At 39.1% G+C, this 25792-nt stretch overlaps 1 protein-coding gene across 19 annotated transcripts in view; it reads right to left on the bottom strand.

The window, feature by feature from the left end:
- ROBO2 (roundabout guidance receptor 2) overlaps positions 1-25792 on the bottom strand; it is a 1034237-nt gene that overhangs the window by 136141 nt on the left and 872304 nt on the right. For all 19 annotated transcript variants that reach the window (XM_077174511.1, XM_077174512.1, XM_077174513.1 and 16 more), the window contains 3 exons: positions 15032-15189; positions 13262-13382; positions 3408-3546 (listed from right to left, as the gene is read on the bottom strand). In XM_077174511.1, the coding sequence (XP_077030626.1) occupies positions 3408-3546; positions 13262-13382; positions 15032-15189 (418 nt within the window). The remainder of the gene's footprint in view (positions 1-3407; positions 3547-13261; positions 13383-15031; positions 15190-25792) is intronic.

Raw genomic sequence — 25792 nt, 5'->3', positions numbered from 1 at the left:
CTATTTCTGCTGGGCAGATATCAAAGGGAAAGATACCTGAAGATGTATGTGGAAAAAAATTTCAAGGCATAAAGACAAATTTTATTGAATTTTCAGTAGGTCTTAATCATTATGCATGGCCACAATTGTCTGAGTCACTTTGACACAATCTTTGTGCCATTTCCTTGTGTCACTTCTAATGAGAAAAAACTCTACTCATAGAATAGTGAACCTCATATTGCAGCCAAAGGCATAGGACTGGTGACCCCACAACATCCTGTTCACCTCCAGTAGTCTGACATGAGTCATGCTTGATTAACTATTCCCCACCCTTTGTGTACTGTGGAGGCTGTGGTGTGAGGCTGAATTTTTAGAGCAATTAAAATAAAATATACACCATGTGCCTCTACATTTGATTCACAATGCATTTCAGTCTTGGGTCACTGATTTGAAGTGGACAGCTTCTGGAAAAAGGCTTTACATACCCCAGACTTCACACTGGATTTTGAGTCTCTCTGTTGGTGCAGTATCAACATTTAGATCAACAAGATGTTAATTTGCTGGGGCCAATTTAGGCTCTAATAAGAATTTTAAGCACTGAAGAATAGAAATAATTCTTTATCACAGTGGTGCAAAAGAACTATGAAAATAGTTATCATACATTGCTCACACTACTATTTTCATCTATTATTTATCATTTTTTAAATTCCTGCCAGTCACGCACAGAGGAGCTCCATGACATATATCATAGTTTGAAATTTCAAGTCAGGTCTGCAGGATGTTGGATGAGTAACTTCCTTTGACCACTAGTGAGACCAATGTTTCTCAGGCATCTTAAAATCTGCTTCTCAAAGATACAGAGTATCATACTTGATTTAGATCATCACTTCAAAACCACTGAAATTGGGAATGAAGTTTTGCACCCTCAGAATAAACTGTTTATTCTCAGATTTGAAGCATGGTTATTTATATACTCCTGAGCAATTACACAGACAATTTGACAAATAGATAAATTATTTTTTTATAAAGAGTCATGTTTTCAAACATCTTAATTTCTTTAGAAGTTGAAGGTTTTTTTTTCATTTAATCCAATTGCAACTGGAGATGCTTAAAGTCCATCTGGGACCTTTATAATTAAGGCTTTAACAGCCTGAAATTATTTTCCAATTACTACTCAACACACCACTCAGTGTAGCAATGCTGCTCACATTTGTCACCAGAAATCACTGGCATTACTTTCCTCTTTGCTTTCTCATGGGTCACTAAAAAAACTAAAACAAGGTAAGGTGGAAAAACAGGCTAGGATTTCAGAAAAACTATGGATCCACTGTCACTGATTCTGGCATTCACCAAGAGCAAATTACAGAAACAAAATGCATACAAAAATTCAGTTTGTTCCACTTCGTGGTCACTGAACTAGACACCTTTGAAAGCTGAATCAACAATAGACACATTTAAAAATCTGCTGTAATTGTTGAAACAGGTACTTACTGTAATTGTCTTGCAATCTAGGGATGAAGTCAAAATGAAATTTTCAAAAAAATTAAAACAGACAGATGTGCAAAGAACATTGTTAGCTATAGAAACAGGAAATTTATATTGAAAGTTATAAGAGAAATAGCTCAGAGAGCTGCTCAGAAGTATTTATGCATGTGGGAAGAAAAACAAAGGGAAAACCTTGAGGGCTTTATATTTCATTGTAGATGTTAAAATGCTTAAAATAGAGGAGCTCAGTTTGTCTTTAACCTCAAAAAAAAAAATCCCTCAATTTCAACAGTGAGGAATTATTTTGACTTCCTTTCCTAATTTATAAAATTTTGATATCATAATTTTCTCATCCATCCATTCATTCAGACTATACTTGGGCAAACTTCTTTGCTGGTATTAAAAAAATTCAGAAAAACACAATAACTTTTGTTTTAGAGGCTCCAAGCTTATCTTCCTTGATTAAGCATCATGCAGCATGGTTTGGAAATGTCCACTTTTTGGACAGTGAAGATATGCTCACATATCGTGCTATATAAATAAAAAATCATAGAATAGAAAGCATACAGTGCTAATTATTAGAGGCATTTGCAGATGTTGGAGAAAAAGAAGGGATACAGTCACTAAAAAATATCTAACAGAAATACAATCTAACCAAAGTCACTGTAGGCTCATCATCTATTACTTCTGCTTATGAGACCTAGAAGCAGACATGATTTAAAACAACAGAAGTAGCACAAAAGCAAGAATAAATCACAGAAACACAATGTATTTACTGTGGACTACTCTACAATACATAGTTAAAGAGCAAGCAAAGAGAAAAATTCATCCTGACTTCAAAAAGGCTTCTCCTGAAAATAATATTTTGCCTATTACACTCATACACATCTGTCACTATAATAAGCAAAACACCTATGTGACTTTTAAAATTTTTTCTAATTGCCAGAAAATGAACTTTTAAAAAGTACATATATATATACACATAAGCATTCATATCAAAACTACATAGAAATGTTTTTTCTATAGATTATGTATTTTTTCATTGGTATATTCAACTGATGGAAAATGTCAGTTATGGTGGGGGGGGAAAAAAGAGGCACTATTCATGCCTACTGCATTAAAATTAAAACTGTGCAAAAATAAATCAGGATTCATAGTGCCAGAAAGACTTGTTGGGTTGTGGAGACCTGGGTTCTAATTCCTGTTCCCAGAGCCAGTTCCATGTTGAGGATTTTTTAATGAAATAATGTTTCAGCATCAAAACAAGAAAGAGTTCCAGAAAATTAGGACCAAACACTGCTCTTTTAGTTGAAAGGAGCCAAACTAATTTAAAACCCTTTTGCAGGAGAGACTCCCTTCCCCTGCTCACTAAAATTTTCTCCTTGTTTGTTCCAGACTAAATTAATCTTTCTTGAACACAGGGGGCCTGTTCCAGATTTCAACTCTGCTTTACACTTCTGCTAGTCTGGCTTTTTGTTTCCTCAGGAGGAAGGTTTCTCTCCAAGACTTAACAGACGTGAACTGAGGAGCCAGCAAAGCCCACCATGCTCTGCTTGTAATTCACCTTGCCAGTGCAACAGAGCAACTTTCCTGCCAAGTTTTTTTCCCTCTTGGTATCAGCACATCATTCTGAAGGCTACTATCACCATTACAGTCCTAAAACATCTTTACTGTCTCCAATAAATTCACTGAATACCCATGTGCTCACAACACCTACAGATCACTTTTCTTCCCTCCACAGGAGTCCATTACCTGGACAATTCACCCAGGTTGGGCTTCCTTGCACAGCTGCCTCTGGAGCAAGATTTGTAGTACCAAAAGAGCAGCAATGTGGGAAATAAATCTTGGACACAATGTCAATGAACCAAATTTTAGTGGCAGGGATGGATTCCAGCATTGTGCAACAACTGAAATCTGGGAGTGAACATGAATGTGGCTCTCACCTTCCTCTTGGTAAGTCTGCATCATCTTTCTTCCACCGGACTGTGGGAGTGGGATCCCCCTGCACCTGGCACCGGAAATCCACGGCCTCCTCCTCCAGCACCACTTGGTTAATCGGTCGCCTGAGAAACGTGGGCCGCTCTTGAAAGAGACATTAAAATTCCACAGTGAGTCAGAGGGCTGAAATGAACACTTTCTGACTTTTCAGCATCTCGCTGCTTACCCACCCATCAAACAGAAAGGAGGCTGAGCTCCACAAATTCAGACAAGTGGGACTGATGATGTGCATAAAGAGCCAGCCAGAGGGTTGCCAGGCTGGAGAGGCAGGGGCTGTCCCATTCTGCCCTCCAGCAAGAAGAGGATGGGAAGGAGGACCAGAAGGACCGACCGGCCACCTGCCGGACAGCGGAGAGCCCTCTGAGGCTGTGCCCATCCCTGTGGCTCTGCAGCCCTGCACAGACACAGCCTGAGCTGGGAGCTCCTGCTGCAGCAATGTATGAGCTGGAGCAGGAGCTGCCAGCAGGAGCCAGCCAGCCTCTGGCAGAGATCAATATCTTGATACTTCAGAGGAAAATTTCAACTCCGCATTACGCACCTCAGGCAATTGTGGACAGGACAGAGATTCCCTGATCCCCATCGCCAACTTCACCATGGAAAAGCAAATTAAGGTCTGAATAATAACTTCTGTTTACCCTTGTTATGTTAGGCTGCACGGCTACAAATAGTATTAATCACCATAATGTTGTACAGGCCTGCTTAAAATCCAGATGCAGAGCCACAATCTGCTCTCAGTTATACTGCTACAAAGTCCAAGTACCGGTAATTTCATTTGAAAGGATGTCACTGGGGTTAGTTTCCAAGTTGCCTTTGGAAGGCACAAATTTGTTCTGTCCTCTCAGCCATACCACACTTTTATTGTCATAAATTATTTATGCTAGTCAAACCATTATAAGGCTGAGTTTATATGGAAGAGTATTTCCACTCAAGACAGGGATTTATCATAAGGACATATAAAACTGGTTACACACTATGTTTCATATTTCACTCTCAGCAAGTTAAGGGATATGATGTCACTTAAAAAATTCACACAGATGCAAGCAATACCAGATTCTGACTCAGGCAATTTGTCTTGATAACTACAGAGCTAATTTTACAGGTTTGTTATGCATGATTATTATATGCAAATAATTTTTTAAAAAAGTTAAAAGAACATTATCAAGGTTGAAAAATCAAGCAGTCCACATTTACTGAGAGAATTAAGGCTGTCTGCATGCCTTTTGATCACTTCCTTTCTGTTTATGATGCCTTATGGGACTGGTTGCAATTATATGATCATACACGATTTTTTCCCCAAACATCTCCAGATTGTTGGTATTCACTTAACGAGCAGGTGTTTAGTATTTTGCTTTAGTGGTACTGTTTAGAGGGTGGCCTCCTGTCTTACTATTCAAAATGCACTTCAAAGAGAGAATTATTAATTTCCTCATGACCCCTATTACACCTATCTTAATGCTTTATAATCACCTCACTTATTTTCATAGCTCCTCTCTGGGGTACGATAGAGATCTTAGAAAGCAAGGTAAAAAGTATCTACTCAATTTTGGTGTTCAACCTGAGCCACAAAACTGACAATTTTTTTTTTTTTTTGAGGAGAGGGGGAGGGGTTGGATGGAAATGAAGTTTTAATTTTGTGTGTTCAAAGCTGAGCTTCCTTTAATTCAACTGCTGACAAAAAATGTTCATCACTTTTACAAATCAGAATATCAGTCAGAAAATGAGGAACACAAAACCACCTGTTAGTAATTATGTAAATGAGTGACAGCATCACACAGGAATTCCTTATTATCAGGGAAACCTATTGGCAGGGGAAAACATATTTTGTCAGCAGAAGAATAGACATGCACAAGAATCTATAGCACCTTTCCAGATGACAGAGATAAAAGCATGGTTAACGGGCAAAGATTCTTCTCCCCAAGCATTGCTTTTGTCCTATTCCTGCCCAGGATCTTCAGATTCCAGCAATGTTTGGGCAAGTAAATTCATTTCTAGCCTCTCTGCTTATATTGAAATATTCATAATTTCCCATTTTAAGTCAGTGTACAAGCCATACCCAGCTCTTTGTAATTTCCTATTTCAAGTCTGCATACAAGCCCTATCCAGCTGCTGACAGTTTCCTTAGTCATTTTATCTTTCTTTTTTTTTTTTTTTTTTAGCCCAGAGATATCACTTTCCACACCTGGAACCCAGCAAGTTCTCAAGTCCAGCTCCCCTTCCAACTATCCATGCCTGTCCCTTTTGGTACCTCACAGCAAATGGACTCCTCTCCACTGAGTATTTGGTCTGCACTTGAACTGGAGCTCCTTTTCCACGGGTCACCCAAATACAGCCCATCCACAAACTTAACACAAGAAAAAACAGCTGAAGTACCCAAGGCCCCTCCCAGGAGAGTGATAACAGCAGGAACACAGTGTAGATACAGGAAAATGCTGCCCAATCTGCATTCATGGGTTCTCTGGTGTGTGAATTGATTGCTCTATTACTTTTTTTTTTAGGCAGGTGCATATTTGGCTAAATTTACTGAAAATCTTCTGGAAAAAGCCAAAAAAAAGTACATCTCTGGCACAGTGTAGCTATTTCCCAATGTATTTTGGGTACCTGATATTCAGTATGAGGCACCTGCACTTCTCAGGACAAAAAGCTTCCTCCATTCCTCTCATTCCTGCCCATTTCACTCCAGTTATTCCCTTTGCCTCCAAACTGCAAGAACTTCAAAATTCTTAGAGAAGAGTGAATTATTTTGTCAATTTAATTTTGTCAACTAAAATTGGTTTTCTAGTTAGGCATGGAAAATTTTGGAAAAAAGCCATTTTAATTTGATAAACTTTGGACAAAGCAAAAAAACCCCAATTTTTAATCCCAGTGCTAAGCAATGCACTTGGCCTATCTGTAACTATGTGAATCTGGATGGGAATATTTTAATGACACTTTCTGCAAATTTGCAACAGCATGGTTTTCACAACTTCTCTTCTAAGAAGAGCTTAGACCAACTCCTGCTCTCAGCTCATACACAATACTCTTCATTTTGACATTTGTTTTTCAAGACATGATCCTAAACTAAGAAATTCAGATCTATATCAGCTTTCTAATTGGTGATTTAGAGGCCCTGGTTCATTCCCATTGAATTTAAACAACTCTGTGTTTGTCTGTACACTGGCTTGGTCTGCATACAAAAATCATTTTAGACCACGTTTACAAAAGCTGCATGTAAACAGCTTAGAAATTTGAATGTGCATACTTATGAAATTGCTACTTGTGGCTGTAAATTCTCCTGTACAGGAGATGAGAAAATAAATTCCTGTCTCATTTTGAGGAGAACCCAGCTGAGGAGAAAGTAAATGGCCCTGAGGTCATTAGATAAATCACTGGATTCCACATCAAGGCAATTTAGGAGAATACACACGTTTGTTTCATATCAGCTTCTAAAACTGAATATTTCCAAAAACATTTAAGAAGTTGCTAGAAAATTAATAGGTATGTAAGGACAGAGCCCAGTTAACAGGGACATGCAAATACCAACAACTGCTGTTTCCATTTTTGCATCATCTCTGCATTTTGCACAGCGTGAATCAGGAAAGAACAAGTTATCTCTTATGTTGTTTCCTGTATTTGTATCACTCAGAAAGCCCCTTGAATATGTCCAATAGCTAATTATACAGCTATAAAGTGATCAGAGTGAATGCCATTGCCAATGCAATTAACATTCTTTATGTGAGATTAACTGGATTTGAGTCACCTGCATAACTTGCTTACAGTGTTAATCTCTCAGGAGACAGAGCACTGCTTGCCCAAGCATGCTAAATAAAGAAGGTTTCTTTGCACAGCCAGGTCAAATTTAGTTTCAGAGCTAGTCTTGGGGGGGAAAAAAAAAAATCATATTTTTTCCTCTGAAATGGTTTGCCCATAAATAAAGCCTTGTGGTATAATTAAATATTGTTACTCTGTCAACAGCATCCAGAGCACAATATATTTGAGAAACAACAAGAAAGGGTGATAAATTAAAATCATAGGCATATATAAAAATTTTAATATAGCTATTTTAAAAGCTTTCACTGAGTAAATAAAGTACCCACTTCCCAGACTTTCTCTGATGAATATTAAAAATCTTTGAAGAGAACTATAAAATAGGTCATGGTTATATGTCATGTCAACCAGTCATGCTATTACTAGGGTGACCTTTATAACTTCAGAATAAACTTTGCTTGCAGTTATAAAAGGGGATTGTTAATGCAATCTGGACACACACCTACAATCTGTTGCAGTGCTTGAGGTATGTGCTGCAAGGAAACCTACAGATCCAAGCCAGAAACAGCAAAATTATTTTCTTGCTCTGGGTGCTGACACAAGTTAACCTCAGAACTCAATTTTTCCCATATTTAACAATTGGTCTGAGTATCACAGTCTATTAGAGAGACTCAGATGACCTTCAGATGTATTATTGCCCTTTTCCCATTCCTCAAAAAGTTAGACAGCCATATATGGGGCCTCAATCTAATTAAAATGATCCTAACTACCTTAATATATTTTCTCTGCTGAGGCAACTGCTAGAGTGAAGGATTTGATGGTCTTCATAATGTAGAGCCTCAATCTGATTTAGAATTGCTTTTGTTTTCTCTGTCTGTGCTGGATAGAAGGCAACATTTGTTTTAAATGTTTTTGTGTTCTAAAAAGAACATTAAAACACAAATTAAAAGGCTTTGGGGAGGGATTTAATAGCAAATAGTTACATTTAAAAGCTTTTTGCACTTTAGCATTCTGATTCAAAAGGGGAAAAAAAGGAAACATTAGATGGTTGGAACTAAGTTTCACTTCAGAATGCTGTCAATAGCATAGATATTTCATTAAATGCAATGTGATCTGGATGAAGTAAAGCTCTTTGCCAAAAAAAGAACAAGTGGAAGAAGATAGGATATTACAACCTCACTAAATTTACCTATTTTGGCCAAATAAATGAAAAGAGAATTGAAAAAGAAGGTGGTTTTATATTGATAGGCATTATTCTACATTATTCCCTTTTCCATTTGAGAAATAGGCAATTGTGTAGACATCACAAACTCCTACACTCTAAGCAGCACCCAAGGCATGATGAGCGTGCACAGTAAAGGAATGGAACACCAATCAGAGGGAAATGCAGTAAAATGAAGGTTATCAGTTGCTAGTGGTTTCCTCCTTTTATATACATCTAAAATCATGTTAATTACAGTTTTTACTGACTGTTGCATATAGACTTTGGAGACCAAATCAGACACTTTTTTCAGAGCTGTATTGTTAATCTATAACAACTTCTTGGTATCTGTGGATAGCAAATAATCTAAAGCTAAAATGGCTTTTTGCAAACTGCCACAGGTAGACAGCAAGTAGCAAGTACAGGGATTTGAAGAAAACCAGGAGGAGATTTGATCTGAAGGACAAAATACACACTGCTGATTTCTCTGTCTTGACCTATGAATGTACACCCGGTTTTGGAAGATTTTTCCACGTGACTGGGAAAGCTTTCCAGGATACAATGGGTCAAGACTCTGCTAAAGCCTTCCACACAGGCAGAGCTCAAGCAAGTAAAATGGGGCACAGTGTCTTCATTAAAGGGATTTTGGGGATTTTTTTCTTCTAACACCATGTTATCATAGTCATTCTTTTTCTGAAACTAGGGTTTCTCTTTCAGTCTGACAATATCTACAAAACATCAAACACAAATACTTCCTCAAGCATCAGACAAGAATACCTCTTCATCCCACAGGACCTTATTAGCTGAAAAAAGGTTCAGATACCAAAGATAAAATCAAAGATTAATCCAAAACAATCTTTAATATGTCCAAATTGGCACATCTTTTAAAGATATTTTTTACTCTTCTTACTTATGCTTTATATTCTTTTGAGGCTCTTCTAAATATATCTTTTTCCACTGCTTGATGCCAGCCTCTTGAAGTTGATAGACTAAGGTTTTCATTGATTTCACTGAGCTTTAGAATCAATATACAAGATATACCTTTGTACATTCTCTTCAAACATTGCCATTTTAAGTGCAAAGGGAAATAAAAAAAACATGAAATAGTTAACTTGAAAACTTACCTCAGAATGGTGAAGTAGCATGACAAAATGATAAAGGTTATCATAAAGAGTAATTCCTTCTTTATTTAATTTCTGGCTCCATATTATGTATTTACAAACAAAGCTTTCATACAAATTGGAATTAAACTGTTTCTGTTTTGCATCTTGCTTTAATTCTGTTCAGCCAAGGGCTGTGAGCCCAAACACAAGCAATGCAACCTAATTTGTATCACTTACACTTCGGAAATTGGCCTTTAGAATAGTGTGCACACAATAATCAAGTCCCATGCTGCCTCTTTTTGTGAGCATTAGGACTGAGGTTATTAACTTCCTTTAAAGTGCAACTTAAGACTCTGACAGACCCTGTCTTTCTGCTTTGCTCCAAGATTACACATTGGAGCCTCATCAAGGCAAAAACTAGCAGTAATGCTTGAGAAAGAAGACTAACAAAATGTAGTGCATCTTGGTCACTATTCAAAACACAGTTTTGGATAGCACTGCTTATATGATCTTTATGGTATTTTACTACGAAAACTTGCCAATTTTCTGCTAATAGAAGAACCATGACTTGGGAACAAAACTAATGCAATCTGCATTGACACTACCAGTTTACTGTTAAGAGTGCCTGAATGTTGACAACAATGTTTCCTATGCAGATAAACTTGGGGGAAAAAAGTGAAAGTTCTACATATATTATTCATAACTATCTGTCAGTAAAGGTTATTGAATGGGTACCTAGCCAAGTGGACATATTCTGCACATGGGAAAATTTTATTTTCTCCCCCTACTGCTTCCCAAGGTTCTTCTGACCCATTTTATTTTACTGTTTTTAAACTCAGGAAAAGTGTAATCTTTCAGGCCAGGCTTCCATGCTGTTCCAATTGGGCCACCAGTTCCCACCACACTGACTCAGTTTTTCCAGAGGCAATGCCTCAAGCTAAATTTACTGTACAGGGAGCCAGAGATCTGTCACAAGTCACATGTAGAAGTTAACTCCAGGTATTACAGAAAAACTTGCAAAGCCAAAAGTAACAAGTAGATGGTTTCTGGAAAGGTTTGAGAGCTAGTATGAACAGTTCCTTTTCCTACATAATATGTTTACTAAGGCTCCCTTCACACTGTGGAAGGGGTTTGGAGGGTTGTTAGTTGGGAAAGGAATGAAGACTGATCAGCTAATTAACATACATTCCTTTCCAGAATCAGCACCAGCCATAGGCTTCCCAGTCCCCTATTAAAATTCTCCAACTCACTCGGTCAAGATCTCCTTATTTTTATTGTGAAGCCCATTTTCAAATATGTTCAAAGCAGTTAAAGTTTGGCACATGAACTGCATATAAGTATTTATAGTATATTTTTCATCAACATTTGCAATATTCCCATGTTCCTCAGACCTGTGAGTCATATTAGAGGAAGGCTGTGGACCTAACATACAATCCTGGTGGTTTTGCCTGTGTTCAGTGAAGCCAATTTGAACACACAGAGCCAATCTGACATTTGCCAGAGTCATTGGATTCATTTGACTTATTGTGAGTGGTTAGAGCTATTGGACTGTCCAGTAGACACATTGCTTCCTGGAGACATCGTGGATAATGCTCTCCAGTCCCTGTGCACATCCCTGCTCACACATGGGCTGCTGCCTGGAGTTCAGGAATGGAACATAACTGCTGGACAAGTCCCCTCCTTTGGTATGGAGAGATCAGGACTAGCCTGGACACGATGTTACAGCGAGCCCAGTGCAGCAGCACAGAGCTTCAGGGCCACGGGGCAGCCAAGCCACCTTGTGAGACAGCAGGTCATCACCTGAGCACCTGCTTCCTGCATGCTATTCTTGCACAGCAGAATGGAGGGTGGGGAGGTATCTGGGGAACACCCAGACAGAAGGAAAAATGCAGATAGGAAGATACTGCAGTAGGGAATTTTAAATACAATTTTCTTCAGGTAGTCTAACGCAATTAAAAAGGATTAAAGTATCTAATTTCATTTATTGCTGATTTTGTTTGGTATTCACCAAATAGTTTTAGATTGTATTTTTGCAAGTTGATTGCTATGATTATACCCTGTAAAAAAATCAGAATATTGTAATTGGTTATGTATTATTTTACATATCATGACGAACCTAATATGTTTCATAGCTCTGCAGGATATGAAATTACATGCACATTTCAGTTTTCATTCCTACAGTTCAATGCTTTTTAACAAATTATTTTCTTAAGGATTTCTTAAGGCTTTGTAGTTTAGGACTGCAATCTGCTTGCTATCCACAGGGAGTATTACCAGAGATTAGCAGTACTTAAACTGATGAAGGAGATATGTCATGTCTCTTTTGCATCTGTATAAAGCTACAATTCTAACAGATTGGCTGCAAAGGGCAGAATAATTTGACAGGGATCCTTTCTCTGTGGGGTTTTGGGGTTTTTTTTGGCAAGGTATAATAGTTCTGCCTTTAAAAGCCACATGTTTCCATGAATCCACAACAAACCAGTTGGGGTGGAAACCTTTTCACTTCAGAAAAGCTGGAAAGCAGCATATCCTCAGAAATTTGTGACTCTTGTCTAGAAAAATCTTTCTCTGCCTTTCTCTGTGAATCACATTATATATATATATATATTCTTTTCAAGTGGATAAACAAATGCTGAATTGCACATACATGCAAAAACTGGGATGGCAATGTGTGTCACTGGGTTTTCCAGTGCACCATATTAGGCAGAAGGTGAAAAACTCTGGAGCATCTGCTTCACAAAGGACCTCAGGATTTCTATTAAACATCTCTCCGGGGTTACAAAGGGTCTTGTTTGGAATTCCAGCACTGTATCAAAGAAGTGCAGCAGGATGGAACATTAACATTATTTCTCTCTCTTTTGTCAGCATAGATATGTTTTCCTAAGCAGCAAGAGTTTTTTCCTTATTGATCTTCCTGTATTTGCTTAGAACCTCTTGACTAATTCCTACAAAACCACGACTGTAGGATGTACCTCAGCATGATTTTGTGGCTTTGCTTCTTATCCAGTTGTTAGCAGGATGGATCCAGCTCAAAGTTGGTTTATTACTCTTTCCTTGCTCTGGACCCTAACCATGGGGCAAGTGCTCCTAACAGCCCACTTGTTGCCTTGCCCATCAGGTCTAGAAGCTCTTTCACACAGGAAGCTTGTTCATTTTTAATTCATTCAGCAGCACCAAAAATCTAAATGCTGTCCTGGCTTACAGGAGAAAAAGCTGTTTCAGGTCGTCTTAAATATGAATGCTAAAAGTTACTGCTATATATTCAAAAATTTGATTTTGGAATTGTCTCTAATGATGTTTTACTGATCAAGTGAGGTTTTTTGTGCTTTCCTACAAAGGTTTGATTTCACAACCCCTCAGGAATAGGGAATTATTTAAATAGGCAATCCTGGTCTAAATCTCTGGTAAGCAGGCATTGTCAACTGTATTAGATGTAGCTTAATTACATTTGGCCATTCTGTGAGGGAGAACATTGTCCTGCAATAACATCTCTGGTCATGCACATCTCTGTAGACCTCCAATCAGACTGAAACTATGTGCTCAGATGGAAAATGCTGAGCCACCACAGCTCCATCATTACAAATAACAGCTTTTAAAACCTGGTGTCCTTCTGGAGCTGTGAAATGCATCTTGAGCAGTACTGCTGTGGTTTTGTTAACCTTGCTTTGTGTCGTGTTTTGAGGAGCCACCCAGGGTGATTCAGCCTCTGACAATTGTAGGGAAAAAGCAATAAAAGCAGGGGTGTCCTTACCAAAGACAGTCAGCTCTGCAGGGTCACTGTCGCGCTCCCCCACCATGTTGGTCCCCACACACGTGTACATCCCTGCATCACTTTTTCTGGTGTTGGAGATCATCAGCTTCCCACCACGGATCTGTTTCAAAACAAGGAACAGAACTTCAGGTTAAACAAAACACAGGTAGCTTCAGGTAAACAAAATACCTCAGAAAAAGTGCTACTTTCTCGGGTGACAAGTTCTACAACCAAGACACTCTAAACTTTTGTTTGTAAATATATGTACAGTTTTAAAATTATATACTTATATATTTAAATATCTTTAAGCTGTTCTATTTTTATCCCACTGACTAATTTCAATTTGCAACTAATTTCAACTGCATTTGATCTTGTTCCTTTGGCTTTCATTAGATTCTTTACATTTCAAAGATTACATTTCTTGCTGTCTCTTGGCAGCACAGAGTACTTTTATTTCTTGCATGGTAACATCTAAAGCATTCTTGACATCTCTCTGAAAAAACAAGGCAATCTGACTTAGTTTTATTCAGATGATTTTATTTTACTGGTGTCTGAACAGTTTCCTTGATCACTAATGAAGACAGATATTCTCTTTTTTTAAGGCAAACAGACTGAATCTAGCCCAAACTGGGCATTCACCTGACAGTTAATATTTTCTTGGTTATAGAGGGTGCTTATATATAGAGGGTTATAGAGAGAAAGAGAAGGATAGATGAAAGAAATAAAGCAAAAATTTGTGGCTTGTGAAGTCACAGTGTCAAAGGTTAGACAATGGGGTGCTTCAAAATAAGCTGGGGATTTAACTAAAGAAACTTGAGAGTCAGGGAATGATAGCCAGTTCTCTGCCACTCCTTGCTCTTCTACTCTTGAGTAGACCCTAGCACAGAGAGCCTGGTTCACAAACAGCAACAGCTCAGATTCTTTGGCTTGGAGTAATTCCTTAGGGATCCAGAGCCACTAAAAAGCTTCCTGATGGTACTTCCATGTTGAATAAGGTCAGCACTGAATCATTCCATTCAACATAAAACTTTATTGAAGAAATATTAATGGTGAAAAGCTAAGCATTTAAAAATTAGGAATGAAACATGTTCTCAACCCCTTAATTTATCCAATTTGCTTGCATGGGCCATGATTTATCTCTAATCACTTGATAAGTTCAATATTTCTGCTGGATCCTTTTTCATTCAGTACAAGAAATGAACAGCCACAGAACTCAACCAGTGTTACTCATTTGCTCAACATTTATTCCATTTCAGGAACCGTAATTCTTTAGAGTATGACTTCAGCCTACATTTAGATTTACATTAGACACATCCAGATTACTGCAATAACTATAAAATCACTGGTATCATTCTAAGATGTTGGGTTTTCTCCCAGCGATTATTTGTCCACCTCATAGATTTGATTGAATTTACTTATAAACACCTCTCTGATAGTCTCTGTTTGGAGAGCTGAGATGTAGAAATGGTAAAACCAAAGACATCCACTGCATCCTTCATCTAACTGAGCACCTTCTATGACTGAATCTCCAGTTCTGACAGACCTCCATCACACTGGACTTACAAACCAACCCTCAAAGAAGCTCAAGCTGGAGAGCCAGACTAGGAGCAACAAAGAGCCTGCCCCCCTCGTTTGGGAAAGCTCAGAGAGGCAAACTGCCAAGAACAGCGACCAATTTCTACGGGCAAGGCCGTAAAGCTGTGTAAGTTCTGCTGCACCCAGCTCTGAGCCCTGAGCCCACAGATGAGGAGCCACCTGGGCTGCACTCACACTGATGCGCTCCTCCCGGTCGTCAATGCGGACTTTATCCTTCTTCCAGTAGATGGTGGGCTCGGGGTGCCCCCGGGGCGGCTGGCACTCCAGGATCGCAGGCTCTCCCGCTGCCACCACCACGTCCGTAGGGTTCTGCCGGAAGTCATCCCGCAGCACTGGAGCAACAAAGGAAGGAAAGGGGGAAAAAAATTAACAGAAGTGATGGCATTGTAAGTGGAGCAAAAATAATGTAGAAATGCATACTATCAAACAAAAAAAAATCTCAACCATTATTAGTGGATGACTTTGCTTCTTATATTGACTTCAAAAATGAAGCTGGGCAGATATGCCCTTTTGTCCAATTGGAGTCAGACTTCACATACAGAGCTTTTGTTCTCCCTTTTTTTTTCCTTTCCAGATAAGAACACTTCTCTGTTTTTAAGTTACAAAGATATGTAGCACCCATTACTCCTCTTAACTTTGACAGGATCACTTTCCATCATTACAAAAGCAGCTTGGACGTTGAGTTCTTTTCATGACAGAAAACAACCTGCTGAATATCTGCCTTGTCTGGGTCTCCAATTCCAGCACAAGGTAACAAAGGGACAGAAGTAATACTGAGCTGCAGAGTTACACCTTGGCCAAGGGCATTGCCATTATTACTGTTACTATCATATAGTACATGCATGCTAAAATGGTCACCATTTCTGAAAGGTGTCACAGAAATAAAACTGATAGTAATGTACTTCCAGCGTATTTATTTCTTCCTTCTATATTTTTAGTTCTAACATTTCCGCCACCTTGACCAGCCCTATCCTACTACATTGAAAAGAAAGAGCATTTAAATCACCAAGCTGTTTGAGAACTAAATTAGGCTACACAGACTGGCTTCTTATGTAAATCAAGCTTCTGTAAAGGATTAGGTCCAACTAGCTGGCTTCAGTGTGTTAGAATGATATCCACTTCATCCTTATTCTTCCATGTGTGTCCTAGTCTCTAGGTTAATTGACATTCTTATAAACATAAAACTGAAAATAGCTCTAGATGAGCCAGTGAAATAGAATTTAGGGCATTGCCCCTCCTTGAATTTCAGCTAAGCATGGCTTTCATTGCACCTTTAAAACAGTTCTCACCCTTAATGGAAGCAGGGCCCTCTGAGAAATTAGAAAACATTGTATCCTAGTGAAGGGGCAAGTCAGGAAGAGTTCAGCAGAAATTGCTCAGTCTCATTTCATAAGCAGAGATAATTTACTGCTTTCAATGTTAATAAAATGTGCCCCATTTTAACATTTGGAACTGAATATTTTTCTCTTCTGTAATAAGCCAGAAGAAAAATATGATTAATACATACAAGAATTGGTCTCTGAATAGTCTGAGGTGAGTGGGCTGTATGTATCTGGCACTCGAAATGACACAGAGGTAACTTTTATTGTTCTCCATTTTGGGATACACAGGTAGATCCCAGAGGGAGGAGGGAATTAATTGGAAGTTAATTCCTTTTCTAACACACACACACAAAAAGAGTGACTATTTAGGTCTTGCTCTTGAAGCATAAAATAAAAGTGACAGGAGGCAGCTGGCAACAAATGCAGCTCTGGCAAGAACCGTAGTCTTCTAAGGTGACACACCCAACAGACAACAAAAACCTCAATCCCCAAATATTTCTGAAAAACACAAACCTTCTGATTCACAATAATCGAATTGGCAGAAATAGAATTTATACAACTTCAATATCAAGTGGAAGAAGTAACTTATGCAATACAGAGCACAGAATTAGTATGATGAAGATCATGGGCTGCTGACTATTGGCAGTACAACACTTTGGAAAGCCAAGAAAGTCAATATCAAGGGAATGTCAAGGAAAGAACCGGAAAAAAGTCTTTTAAAAATCATGTTTTTTAGGAAAGCAGCTTCATATGTTTCTGTGATCCCCATGATACACAGGAAGAAAAAGTACTTCTAGACAATGCTATGTCCACATCTGTATAAATGGTGAGTAGATAAAAACTAATTTCTGCTACTATTTACACACAAAATAATACTATTTTTATTGGCTTGGTTCTACATGTAATTACAGAACTTCAGTGCAAATCCCTTAGTGGAAAATCCCAGAAAAATCATCAGATCCAACCACATAATGGCTTTATATTCCTGATTCTTAACTCCTGGCAGCAATATTAAGGAAAGCATTTTCCTTGAACATTTCACACTGCTGTATGAACCTGACAAACACAGTTTCTTGCAGTGATACACAGCAAATTACATTAACTTTCTCTGAATCATCCCAGCAACTGTGTAAGGCTCCAATCAGCCTCAGAATATGAGGCTAAGAGGTGATTTGATTTTATCACATTCCTTTACCCAAAGCTGCACTGCAAAACTGGCTTGAATAGAAGACAAAATTGATGCTACAGGCTTTGCTTAATCTTGCTCTGTACCTCAGCACATACCTGAATCTTGAATAGGTATATCTCACACTTTCCATCTAAAGCATTCTGTGTTTTGGAGGGAAAAAAAAAAAAAGTTGGAGAAAAAAGAAAGAGGCAAAAAATAAAGCAGTGACAGAAAAGCAAAGATAAGAGAAAAATGCATGAAATATAAATTGAAGCGAGAAAATAACTCTGAGAGGAAGAGAGGGAAGACTAGGGAAAAAAAAAAAGGAATAAAAGCAGAGAGAAAAACCAGGTAAAGAGCAAAGAGCACAGGCAGCCATTCCTGTGATTCAGTAATTTAATGCAATCTAACAACAATGAAATAAAGCACAGACGTTAATCTGATCAGCCCAATCACCCCAGAACATCTTAATATCACCCCAAGAGAGAGGGAGCAGGGAAGAGGAGGGCAGAGCACGAGCTGGTGAGCTTGGCTGTCCTCCTGGAGAGGCACAGGAAGCCACAGCAAGAAGAACCATCAGCTGGAATCTGAGTTCACACGTACTAGCACCGTAAATGGAAAAGTTGCAGCACATCTTGGTGCACTCACAACACCTAATGCTACAACCATCTGTGAAAACAGAAAAATGATTGAGAGCTGCAGAATATTCCTCAGCCAATTATCCACAATTGCTGGGTCCTTCCAAATAATTATTAGTGTGCTTCAGCAGACCCTCTCCCTACACAGGCAAAAGGCTTTTGTCCACCTGAGAAGCCAGCCAACATCAGGGCCCTTTTTGCAGGGCACAAACACTAGTGTTTTGAAAATTCAACACAATCAGCATCATGCTGCCACCAGGCTCCTCTTCCTCATTCTTTTTGGGATGTTCTTGCTTTGCTTTATTCCAATTTTGGTGCTTGCATGGGTGCTTCTCTATCTTTTTGGGTGTTACCTCACATTCTTTACTGTGAGGGTGGTGAGGCCCAAAGAAATTCCGGATGCTCCATCCCTGAAAATGTTCAAGGCCAGCCTGGGTGGATCTCTGAGCAACTTGTTCTAGGAAAGGTGTCCCTGCCCATGGGGTACTGGGTGGTCTTTAAGACCCTTCCAGGCCAAACTTTTCTCCTATTTTATGACTAAACAAGAGGTGCCAAAGGGGAAGATGGCCCCCCGGCCCTGGGACTGCAGCACAGATGCACCCCAGGGGCTGCTCCCCCCACCAAGCCTGACAGCAGCAAAAACACCCTCACATTTCAAAAGCCAAAACCTTGCAAGGGCAAAAAGCTTCCAGATGGCCGAGCCCCACTGTCTGGAAAGGCACTGAGGGATGGGAGAGCTGCAAAGAGCAGCTAAAGGGTGCACACAGCCTGCAACGGCGCTGCGAACAAAAGGTAATTAAAGTTTGATCGGTCTCTTTGTGGCCCAAACAAGCTGATGATGCTCAAACAAGAGAGATGGCTGCGAGCAGTCACGGCAGCCTTGAAGGCAAGCAAAGCCCCCCACGGCCATTTCTAGGTAGCCAGGAGTGTAACCAGGGAAAGGGAGCACATCCAGCAAGGGGATAAACGCACGGAGCACGCACCTGCCAGAGCGAGGGATGAGGGGAAAGAGGCAAAAAGGAGCCCCAGCTCCCAAGGCAGCTGCTAAACAGCACCTGCCAGTTCAGGCCCAAATCCAGGCCTCGGTCAAACTGAGGCTCATAAACTCAGGGAATTACATGGAAACTGAATTAATTTCCTCAGCTGAGGTTCCAGCAATTTGTTTAAAGGAAGTGGAGATAAAGGCACGATGTTTATGGGGTAGGAGGGAAGGTGGTGGGGTCAAAATTATTCTAGGCTGGATATCCATGCCTTAATCCTTCTTTCCAGCTTTTAGGCCCTTAGAAAGAAAACATTTTTATAGGATTTACATTTACATGATGATTACAAATAACCATCTGTCTGCTTCCACTTTTTCAATCTGGTCCATGTCCCACGAGCCCCCAGCCTGTGGTCAGAGCAGCTAAGCTGGAAGGAAGAAGTGGATGCCCGTCAGGAGGCTTTGGGATAATTGCATTCTTCTCCCACCAGCGCTTGTCTCTCTACCTCCTCCCCCTCTGCGTGCATGGCGAACATCTGAAATTACCGGGGACAGGAGGGAGGGAAAGAGTATCTTTGTTGCCCTTTTCAATGAATTATAATGTCTTAAAACACAGCTACATCTGTTGTGCTGACTAGAGGGTATAAAGAGATATCGAGTAAATATTAATGCGCTTCTGTAACTTGGGTCCTGGCAGCTCATCTTCCCCCTCCTGTCCTGTTTTGTGCTTATCTCAGAATAATATTATTCTCCTATAAAGATTTTACACAGCCACATCAGTGATGGTTTGGTCACCTGCCACACCACAGGTAGGTCTCCCCTGATCCAAGGCACTTCCCCACAGGCATTTTCCTAAATCCTCATCTCTCCGCCACTGCTTTGGCACTTCCCCCCTCTGATACATACTGATATGAACAATTGACATGAGTTATTAAGTCAAATAACTGCCCAGATGTCATGCAGTGGGCAGATTAAAGGATTATTATACTTTAGGTAGCATATGGTGCAGGGAGGTATTTTAGATCTTGACTAATGTGTATGATCTGCTGAAATGGTCCCTGAGCAAGCCAGCACTACCTGCTGAAACAGGATGAAATAAAAAAAAAAAAAACCAAGGGGTCACAGACAACTTCCCTTGTGAAGAATAATAACACACTTTGTTTCAAGATGCTGCTGCCCAACCTCTTTGTTTCAGCAACTGTCTCTGCTTCATTTTGTAAGAAAAAATGTAACAAAAAACACCCAACCTTGGCAATAGTCATAGGCAAGACTCTCAGGGAGTTCTTGAGCTCCCTCTGCATGTGCAGAGGAAAAAGCTGCAGCCAGGAAAAAGCTGCTACTTTTAAAAAAATATAAGAAGTTATAAAATTTTTCCTCCCGTTTTTCCCATCCTTTGCGTATCTCCTCATACTGATACTGCCTAGCAGACACAAATGTTAGCTAATATACCATGACTCAAATATGTTCAGTAAAATGAAGCCCCATGTCCATGAGAATAATTTTCAGAGTGTTAGGATATTTTCAAAGTATATAGCAGCTTCAAGAGTGTTTGATTAGTAAGGTTCCTAGAAATCAAAGTAACAGTTAGCACAGAGATACCTGCATCAAGAAACAAAACAAGAATCTTTTTCCTTGCCAATTCAGCAATTATCTTTGGCTTCATCCCTTTTTCTCATTCACTATTTCATGTGCTTAACCAGTACTTACAGATCAGGGTAGCATCGCAGGCCTCAGTAAAGACAAAAATGTGGAGAAAACCCTGATATATCCTCTACAACTTTTAACTGTTCACATACACAGATATGGACATAGAGAAAATTATGATGAACATTAATGTCTAAATGCAAAAGCTTTGCTTCTAAAGACAGAATATATTAAACCAGGTGAACAGAGAATTACAGTGTTGAGGTGGGTGAAGCAACAGTGACATTCCAAATAAGGAGACATTCCAAATGGAGTCAGTGGGAGATAGCTGGCTTTTTGCCTCTCCTCTGAATTGTAGCCTGAGGTGTACCCCAACTAGGTGTACCTGTATAAAGGTCAGGAAAGAAGACCAACTTTTTCCTTTCTTATTTACAGCACACACTGGCAGGAGTCAGACTTTGAAATCTTTCTAGCCCAGTTAAGGGCACTGCTGACCTATTTTCCCTTTTTACACAGGTATACAAGTGATAGTTACTGCAGACTTTAGTTTATGATTTCTTTCTGATTTTTTAAAGGCTGCTATTTGGCTGAATTAAGCATATGCAATACAGGCTGAATATACCTACTGCAAAATTGTATAATCTCCTTGCCTTTCTTGTGATTCACTATGATCACTTGAATGCAATCTGACACCTCCGTAATTTTTTTTTTCTGAAAGACTTTATATGACTACTAGATAGCATGAAGAGAGGAGAATTTTCTAATTTAGAACATTACGTATTTATGTTTAAGCCTCCTGATTGAAAACAAAGTTCTATCACCTGTCTTCCTTGCAATGAATCCCCGATAACCTTCTCCCTTTTTTAAACTCCCACCTCCTTCCACCAGCAAATTCTGAATGCTGCAGTTAACAGTCAGCAATCTCATTACCCATCTGCTATAAATCTTCAAAAGCATCACTGTGTTTTGACAGTCAAGAAAGGCAAAGGGAAGCAATAAGCATAACCAAGTATTCTTTATGAATGCAAATATCCTGAAGACCACATTGAAGTAATTTCAGAAATCTAAAGCTATACAACGTAATACGTTGAAAAATTTTCTCTAGGATACAGAACAGATTTCTTTTTTCTTATTCTTAAAGCATAATCAGTCTTGATGAATGCACTGCACAGATTGCTAATGTGAACAAGAGGCACATTACTAGGAGTTTTATTTCACTGAAACTGAAAACCCAACTACTTGCTTAAAGTTCAGAGACTTTCTAGAAGAACTGCTACCATAATTATAGACAAGAAACTTTTAAAAAGTGCATGGTCTGCTGTAAGTCTTAAAATTTAACAAGGATCAGACATTAAGCAGTTTAACTCAGATCTGAAGACAGCTTTTACATGATCTTCACTTTTAATGGACTACATATTCAGAAAATCATGGGCATTACATAAGTAAATAAATGACTTATTTCTTTTTTTACCAACTAATGTGAGTATCAGATGTGGAAGCAAACACAACTTAAGGAAACACCACATGAAAATTGAACTGACACTTTTTCTGTCACTTTTATGCCAGAATGTCTTCTTTACAGCAGGAATATGGAACAAGTTTCACCAAAAGCACTAGAGACTTCAAATCCCATCAATGATGCTTCCCTCCCAACAACACAGTAGGGAGGATTGTGTTTAGAAAAAGCAGAAGTCCTCCACAATGTCCTAGACTACTGTTATAAAAGTATAGTTTGGACTTTGCCTGTTTGCCTTTGGTTGCCAACCAACCAAAAAAAAAAAAGAAACTTAAAACAATTATAAATACGTAAAAATTTTCAAAAGCAATGTCATACAAAAAACCTCAGATGTTACTGATACACAAACAAAACTCTAGCGGGAGTTTTTCACCATGTGATTGAGAAGAGCGCACAAGAAACTGCACATTTTGAGTCTGTGTGTACAGCAGAAAAATTCCCCAGAAAGGGCAGATTTAATTAGTGAGGTTCAAAAAGTACAGTATATTAACATGCAGGTTTGCTGGTGTGAGTACAAAAGTTGCACTGCCAGGTACCTGTAGCACATCATTAGCTCAACCTAATGAAAGCTACCTAGAGTTTGAGACAACACTGACCAATTGCATTTTTTCCATTTCCAAACTGAAGTTGGTTCTCCTACAACCACTTTAACTCCATCAGTCCCCTGAGCTTCCAGTTCCAGCCCAGCCAAAACACCTAAAATGTACATGTGCCCTCAGTAAAACAAAGGAATAAGAGCAGCTGAGAATCATGAAAATGAATACAAATGAATGAATATTTCTTGTATGAGAAATATAGAATGTTACATGCTTCATTTAGCCAATATAATACAGACTGCAATCTCAGAGCTCCACTGAAGTGTGAATAGCCTCTAATAAACTTCTTGTGTACACATGCACAACACATACACAACAGCTGGGATGCTTTCCTGTCTTGGCAGGGGGCACTGCCACATTACTGCTATACTTCAGACACATTAGGCAAAGCATCAAACAAAACGGGCTGTAGCCCAACATAGGAATCCTCTTCCATCCATCCTCCATTTCCCCATGCCCAACCATGGTCTCTATCTGTTAATTATAAGCTAAAACTCATCTATTCAATGTTTTTGTGAACAGGATTTTTTTATTTTTTTTGTGCTGCTCCCTTCAGAAGTCAGGATTGGAAATGAGATATTTGAGCAGATATAGCAAGGCATGTGTTCCTCAATAAGCTTTTGTAACTCCATCACGAGGGGCCCATGCAGCCACACTTCATCAGACGTGGAGCGTGAGATGTGCCCACAGCTGGTACACAACACCAGTGGGAGCTGCCTGCTGCTCCTCAAAGACTTCCCTGCCCATCCTGCAAACCATCCCCATGCCAGTTTTGGGGTGCTTGCCAGATGCCATTTCAACAGGCTCCATAAGGCTGGCTGGCCTCATGTGCTCTGTCCCACAAACAGGCAGGTCATGGCACACAGGCTCAGCAGCAGCATCTCCTTCTGGACCTGACCTTCAGTCATCAACCTTCTGAAAGGCTCAATGGTTTCCACTTTTTGTAGAATTTGGCCCAGCAAATACTGAATGGAAACTGGAAAAGCATAAAGTGTGCTCATGTGGCTGTTACTGAGGCATGTCCAGTCAGCATGTCCAGGCACCCCCTCTGAAAGAATTTACAACAGAGCTCCACCTCCTGAAACTCCTCTATCACTTATGTTTGCATATTATTTTAATTCAATATTATTTTCATAATATTCATTAAATTAAAGTACTAGGGACGCATGGTCTAGGGAAGCTGTTTTTTAGTGTATCTAGTCTGTCATCTCTTAACACAATAAAAACTTTTTCTTTTTCCTATGTTAAGGTCATTTTTGAAGCTTTGCCATTGGATTCTTCCTTCAAAAAAGGAATTTCAAGTTATTTGAAATATAAGAATGGACAAAAAAAAGTTAGAGAACATGTTTTCTGCATTATCTTGACAAATGCTAAAGAATTTATCTGTCACTTGTTATTGTATCATTCTGCATAATAAATTTAAGTTTCCAGAGCTCTAAAAACAGAAGGAGAACCATGATATGTAGAACCTATATTAAAGTGGTCTTAGGATGAAGTAATTTCAGTTCTGTCAACACAGTACCAACTAGAAATAATCCACAAACATCTAGATAAAACAGTAGTTTTCTGTGGTCTAAACATGAAAAGAAAGCCTCAGTTTTGAGATTTTCATTCAAAACAAAGAAGAAACTAGTGCAATTTACCAGTAACCTTTTGCAGTTTTGATCTATTCAAATAGCACAAGGAATTATTCAATACAATATGAAATATAACTCAACTCTCACATTTATTTTCGAAAGTAAAAAAAAGAATGTAAGAGTTCACATTTCCCTCATTATTATTCACTACATCATGCAAGAGGAAAGAAAAGAAAAAAAAAAAAAAAAAAAGAAGCAGGAGCAAAGACCAACTGTAATAGCCTGAAGCAACAATTTTGAAAGGGGAGCTTAAGCACCCAGAGAGAGACCAGAACCTGGATGTCCAGCTCCAGCCTCCAGTCACACTGTGCTGTGCCTGAGACTCCAAATGACCTTCAGCTGAGGGCTTAGACTCCTGAAAATACAGTAGCATAATAGTGGGGATTGCAGTAAATGTGAAACATTTTATTTCCTTTTTTTTTAAACTAATATCACTGTCCTAAAGTGCTACTTCATGTACAACAAAATTTACACAATAAAAATAACGATGAGTACAAGAAACTAGAATAATAAAATAAAGCCCCCACATGCCAAACATCCTTATAAACCCTTGGTGCTGAATATTTCTCTGGCAGTTCAGTACAAGAGAAAATCAGGATAACCACAGATCTGCTGACTCCTTTAAAATAAGAGAAAACTGACAAAGAGCACAACACAGCTATGTACCCCATGATAGGAAAGCAGCAACCTGAGATGTGCCTGTGAAACAGTCTTTAAGTCACTCAACAGCTGGAACAGCCCGTCCTAGGAAGGGCTCACATTCCTCTGAAGGGTCTGAAAGACCTCTGTTAATCCCACTTTAGAACACAAAATCCATTTTACAATCTATCCTCTTCCTCTTACCTCCCTTCCAACTGCAAGTGTAACAAAGACTCTGTTCCAGCTCAGGCAATAGTCCACAACTAAATGTTAAACAGGTTTAACATTTAAAACAGGTTTCTGTTTAAAATGTTAAACAGAAACTTCCCAGCACGTTTAAGTCACTCGTTTCCCTCCTTAGCATGGATTTTAACTAGACACACAGTACCTGGGTCTGTAGTTTCCACAAACCAGTTAACCTGTGTACATTTATAGAGAAACTGTCATTCTTTGATTGCATTGGAAAGCAAGAGGCTATACCAGCTAGATAAAATATTCAGGCACCATATGATAGGCAAAGCACAATATTGAAAGAGGCAGATTAGATTATTAGAGTCGACAGGATTGGATGGAGGGAATTTTTAGCCTCCACCACAGTATTCACCTGGGATAGACTTTAGGCCAAATACTACAAACATTTCCTTCCATGCCAATTAGGAAAGGGAAAAAAAAAAAGCAACAACTCCTGTTGCTGAGGATCTTTAACCCAGATCACTCTACTGACCCAGTTCACAGCCCAGATTCATAAACAACTGAGAGAATGACAAGCTATTACCATAGAGGAAATAAGTGGCCA

Source organism: Agelaius phoeniceus, chromosome 2 (assembly GCF_051311805.1).
Source record: "Agelaius phoeniceus isolate bAgePho1 chromosome 2, bAgePho1.hap1, whole genome shotgun sequence".
Taxonomy (NCBI): Eukaryota; Metazoa; Chordata; class Aves; order Passeriformes; family Icteridae; genus Agelaius; species Agelaius phoeniceus.
The sequence above is the reverse complement of the archived record's forward strand: the minus strand, read 5'-3'. Positions and strand labels throughout refer to the sequence as shown.